This window comes from Teleopsis dalmanni, chromosome X, assembly GCF_002237135.1.
Source record: "Teleopsis dalmanni isolate 2A chromosome X, ASM223713v2, whole genome shotgun sequence".
In the NCBI taxonomy this organism is placed as follows: domain Eukaryota; kingdom Metazoa; phylum Arthropoda; class Insecta; order Diptera; family Diopsidae; genus Teleopsis; species Teleopsis dalmanni.
Window position 1 is genome coordinate 36,394,007 of NC_051848.1, and position 5,442 is coordinate 36,399,448.

General features: G+C 26.5%; 1 protein-coding gene across 2 annotated transcripts; it reads left to right on the plus strand.

The window, feature by feature from the left end:
• The first annotated feature begins 1,439 nt into the window (after positions 1 to 1,439).
• On the plus strand, positions 1,440 to 5,120 carry LOC119662313 (cysteine protease ATG4B). 2 transcript variants are annotated; one of them, XM_038071909.1, is made up of 7 exons: positions 1,440 to 1,843; positions 1,914 to 2,256; positions 2,329 to 2,408; positions 2,469 to 2,818; positions 2,884 to 3,184; positions 3,372 to 3,542; positions 4,863 to 5,120. In XM_038071909.1, the coding sequence occupies exons 1-6, from the start codon at positions 1,705 to 1,707 to the stop codon at positions 3,467 to 3,469; spliced, it is 1,311 nt and encodes a 436-aa protein (XP_037927837.1). In that variant the 5' UTR covers positions 1,440 to 1,704; the 3' UTR covers positions 3,470 to 3,542; positions 4,863 to 5,120. The 2 variants fall into 2 exon arrangements, with proteins under 2 accessions (XP_037927837.1, XP_037927836.1); XM_038071908.1 differs by having other exon boundaries at positions 1,623 to 1,843; positions 2,884 to 3,016.
• Positions 5,121 to 5,442: the final 322 nt, after the last annotated feature.

The following is a 5,442-nucleotide window of genomic DNA, read 5'->3' on the forward strand; positions in this document are numbered from 1 at the left end:
GAAAAGGATAGCTGCTTGTATTGAAATGGACGGACAGACGGTTTTTTGTATTTTTATAAAATATTTTATAAATTATAAAATATTTATATACAAAATAATATTAAAAATTTATATAAATTTTCTCATTCCAATTTTATACTAAATCTAAATTAAATTTATTATTATGAAAATATATATGTATGAAAATGTAAAAATTTCATAATCAAAACAATTTTTCTGTTTCTGGAAGGTGGAAATTATCTCAAGCCGTAGTGTGAGACTTGAACCCACTCAAACCACATTTTAGAAATACAATATGGATTACTGTTATTGGACATTTAGGTTAAAAGCTAAAACGTCACAGTAAACAAGTGTAAGGCATACGTTAGAATACAGAATGTTTAGTATTTAGACAGTTAATATATCTAACGTCATTATCAATTGGTAAATCTGAGTAACTTTTTTAATCGAGATTCATTTTTAGTGTAATTTTAATTTTCGAGCAACAAATCTCGAGCGAAATGTATAATACTTGAGATTAATTTATAATACTCTAGATGTATTGCTAAATTAGTAAGTTTACTCTGAAATTAAGAGCTTCAAATTAAGACTTGACAAGTGACATATGTGACTTGATACGATATATGTATTTATAAAAATTAAAAGCATACTAATACAGCTAAAATATGTTAGATTACTTTTTAACTATTCGATTCGGCTATAAAATTTGAGAAGTCGAGAGTAAATCTAGATTGCATCCAGATTTATCAATCGAAAACGTCATAAGAGAAAACTGGAAACAAGTGAAGGGAGGAAGGAAGGACGGATGTTGTTACTAGGTAGTTACTGGGTAACATTTTTTTATAAAATATGTTTCGTAAATAGATATAAAAAAATTGTATTTTCGGTTATTTTACATATTTACTTAAAATAATTAATTTATTAATAAATTGTACTTGTCTATTGTGAATCGTTGGCGCGGTGTCACAATAGCGACTTCAAGCGTTTGACAGCTGTCAAAATTTAGGGAGCTGAACAAAAAGAGAAGCAAAAACTACGAATTTCTTTGTTTTCTAAAGTGATGTTATTTTATTACTCTAATTTGTACGGGGAAACGTGAATATTAGTTGAAAATTAAGCACTGCCGTAAGCGCAAATTTCAGTTATATTTTAAAAACAAAATAACAAATTTGTTTATAACACAAAGTAAATAAAAACATAATTAAAAATTCAAAACAGAGTAAACGGCCAATGCCACAACACAATAACAGAAATACGCAAGCAAATAATCAAAACAACAACAACGCCTTGTCATTGCTTTGCCATTAATACGAAAAATTCATTGAGGAAAAGCTGTGTTGTTATTGATAAAGCAAAGAAGCGATAAATAGGAAGTAAACAGTTGCATCGATAAAACATTTAAGTAATTTAAGAAAAATCTTTAATAGCAGTTAATAAAGAAAACATTTATGTCAGCACAAGTATAAATCGACCTTCAACATTATTGCCTTTATTGTTGCCTTGGTAGTTGCCCATTGGCAAGTGATATCTGGAGTTATTTGCATCAGTTTATTGTTAATACCCATCACATTGGCGGAAGTTACCTGGGCGCGTTGGCACCCTGAAGAACTTTATCGCTTAAGTCCTAGCATTTTCTACCTGCGTCTACACTGCATCGCAAAGATCGATCGCTTCATAGCATTGTACACCAATGTTTCACGCAAAATGGACAGTGTGTTTGAAACTTACTTAGGTCCAGATGGTATGCTTGCTGGTGTGGCGGGGGCGGTTAGTGAGCCAGATGATATACCGAAAACAAATTCAACAGTTTGGGTGCTTGGAAAACGCTACAATGCTATACATGGTGAGTGAAATATAATACATAATAGTAAATTTACAAATTATACAAATTTCTTTTTTTGTTTGCAATATAGAATTAGCGTTGATACGATCCGATATACAATCGCGTCTATGGTGCACTTATAGACGCGGGTTCGTGCCTTTAGGTGAGCCGCAGTTAACTACAGACAAAGGATGGGGGTGTATGCTGCGTTGCGGTCAAATGGTTTTGGCACAAGCGCTGATAGATTTGCATTTGGGACGAGACTGGTTTTGGACACCAGAAACACGTGACTCAACTTATTTGAAAATTGTAAATCGCTTCGAGGACTCACGTAAAAGCTACTTCTCAATTCATCAAATTGCGTTGATGGGTGATTCTGAAGATAAGAAAGTGGGACAGTGGTTTGGTCCTAATACTGTGGCGCAGGTTATAAAGTATGTCTAACTGTTTAATGTCATTATATATAATTGTGTAACTAAGATTTAATAATGTTGTTTTTTTTTTAGAAAACTTGTGCGTTATGATGATTGGTGTTCAATTGTTGTACATGTAGCGATGGACAATATAATAGTCACCGATGATATATGTAAGATTGTTCATATATTGAATATATTTAATATTTGATTTTTTTTACGTATCATTTAAGATTCACTTTGCCTTGAAAATCCTAAAAACGATGAAACCTGGAAGCCTCTTTTACTTGTAATACCTTTGCGTTTGGGTTTAAGTGATATCAATCCAATATATATACCAGCATTGAAACGCTGCTTTGAGCTAGTGGGAAGTTGTGGTATGATTGGTGGTAGACCAAATCAAGCACTATATTTTCTTGGGTACGTAGACGACGAAGTGCTCTACCTTGACCCTCACACGACACAACGATCTGGTTCTGTGGGGCAGAAAACTTCGCAGGACGAGTATGATTTTGATGACACTTTTCATCAAAAATATGCTGGACGTATAAATTTTCAACAAATGGATCCTTCTTTAGCTGTTGTATGTACTCGATAATACTATATGTGTTCATATTACATGTATTAATTATAAATGTTCATTTTCAGTGTTTCCTTTGTAAATCTCGTATAAGTTTTGAAATTTTATTAGAGAAATTGAAAAACGAAGTTCTAAGCGCTTGTACGCAACCACTGTTCGGAATAACAAAAACTCGTTCACCGGAATGGGTCTCGATGACAGGTATTGAGTCACAATTTTTAACTACTACTTCTCGTAATAATATCACAACACATACAACAACTCCGACCTCAATCGATGCTACAAATAGAAACACAACTTCAACACCAACGACAGAGGCAATAGCTAATATTTTATGCAAACGCACGATTAGTTGTTGCGATTCAGAAGGTTTCGTTTCTTTACTTAATATTTAATATTGTGTTTTTCAAAAAAATTTAATTCACTAACAAAATTTATGTTTATATAGTTCAAAACTTACTATAATTATTATTATTTTATATCTTTTTTTTATTTATTGTTTGATTTTTTTAAACAAAATTTTAATACAAAATATTCTTTTTGTTTTTGTTAACAGATTTCGAAAATGTGAATCACATACACACAACGGGGCTTTCTGGTAATTGCTGTGATGCAGATGCAGAGTCTGACGAAGACTTCGAAATAATATCATAGTTAAATCCTTAATACTTTTATTTACGAAACGGAAACTCGGCATATACTCAATACAAAAAAATCACTTTATATAGTTAGTTTTCAAATGGTTTATATAAAAATTTTAATTATACCACGTTTTTAAGTATCTACGATTAATTGATTAATATTTACTTTTACGTGTCGTTGTCGTAACCCGAATAGACCCACTGGTATTATCCCTCTTGGGAGCGGTGAGATCAGCTTCAAAACGTAGACTCGACCGCGCACAGAAAATAAAATATTAATTTAGCTCTTATTGCTTTTAATTTTTTTTTTCTTAATTTTTGTTTTAACTTTTTTTTTTTCTAAATTTTTGTTTAAATTTTATTTTTCTTAATTTTTGTTTTAATTTTTATTTCTAAATATTTGTTTTAATTTTTTTTCTTCATTTTTGTTTTATTTTTTTTCTCTAAATTTTTGTTTTAATTTTTTTTTTCTTAATTTTTGTTCAAATTTTTTTTCTTGATTTTTATTTTAATTTTTATTTCTTAATTTTTCTGTTATTCTTAATTTTAGTTTGAATTATTTTTCTTTGTATATAATATTTCTTTTTGTTTTTATTTTCATTTTTAATTTTATCTGTTATTTTTTAATTTTTATTTTGGTTTTTCATTTTGTTTTTTGTTTTTAATTTTTTTTTATTTTGTAATTTCTTTTTTTTTTTAATTTTAATTTTTTTTTGATTTAATTTTTTTTAAAATTTTTTATTTGTGTTATTTTTGTAATTTTTATTTAATTTTAATTTTTATTTTAATTTATATTTTATTTTAATTTTTATTTATTTTTTTTTTTAATTTTTTTTAATTTTTTTTATTTATTTTAATTTTTTTTTATTTTTATTAATTTTTTTTTAATTTTTTTTTATTTTATTTTAATTTTTATTTTATTTTAATTTTTATTTTATTTTAATTTTTATTTTATTTTAATTTTTATTTTATTTTAATTTTTATTTTATTTTATTTTTATTTTATTTTATTTTATTTTTTTTTATTTTTATTTTTTTTAATTTTTTTTAATTTTTTTTTATTTTTATTTAATTTTTTTTTTAATTTTTTTTTTAATTTTTATTTTATTTTTTTTTTAATTTTTATTTTATTTTATTACTTTTGTTGTTGTAAATAGTGGGGAATCTGCTTGTTAAATTATTTAGCGGTGTAGCGAACGGCACTTGGCCATCGAGTTAGACTAGTGGCTCTGGGATGCAGATCGGGTCATTTTTGGAACGGAATATATAATGTCTTTTATATTTTTATTCATTTATTTGTATTTGTTTTTAATTTTTATTATAATTTGAATTTTTTAATTTTTATTTCTATTGCAATATCTTTTTTTCGTGGAATATTTAAAACCAAATTTTTTTTTATCATTTAAGAGTTTATTACAAAGTACAACAGGCTCGAATATTGTATTTTTATCATAAGATGAAAATTTCGCACATTTTTAGAGCCATATTTGAAGATGGATAAATTGGTACCCCATTGTATGTCCCTTTTAATGCGTTTGCCTATATCGTCGTATGAATGTCTATTGTACTGTAAAACTCACAAACTGAAATATTTTTTGGAATGTTGTTATAAACAATAATAATATTAAATTGTCAAAGTTATAAACATAATTGACTAGCAACATTTAAGTTTTAAATTAATAACTACATTTGACAATATATATTAAAATTTTGCTTTGTGTATTTAAATACTATGTGTACTATTTATTTATTTACAATCGCCTTGTGTAAAAAGTATAAAATTAATTATTAATAATTAATTTTGTCTTTAAAAATGTATTAGATTTTATGTTAATATTGAGTATATGCCAAATAGTTAAATATTCGCAATATAAGTTAGATTTAAATTCGGCTTGCGATGAAATATTTCCTTATGTTCTAAATTTTCTAAAATGATTCATTTAATTTTTTTTTAGATTTTTTTTATTTAAATATTGATTTTTTTTTG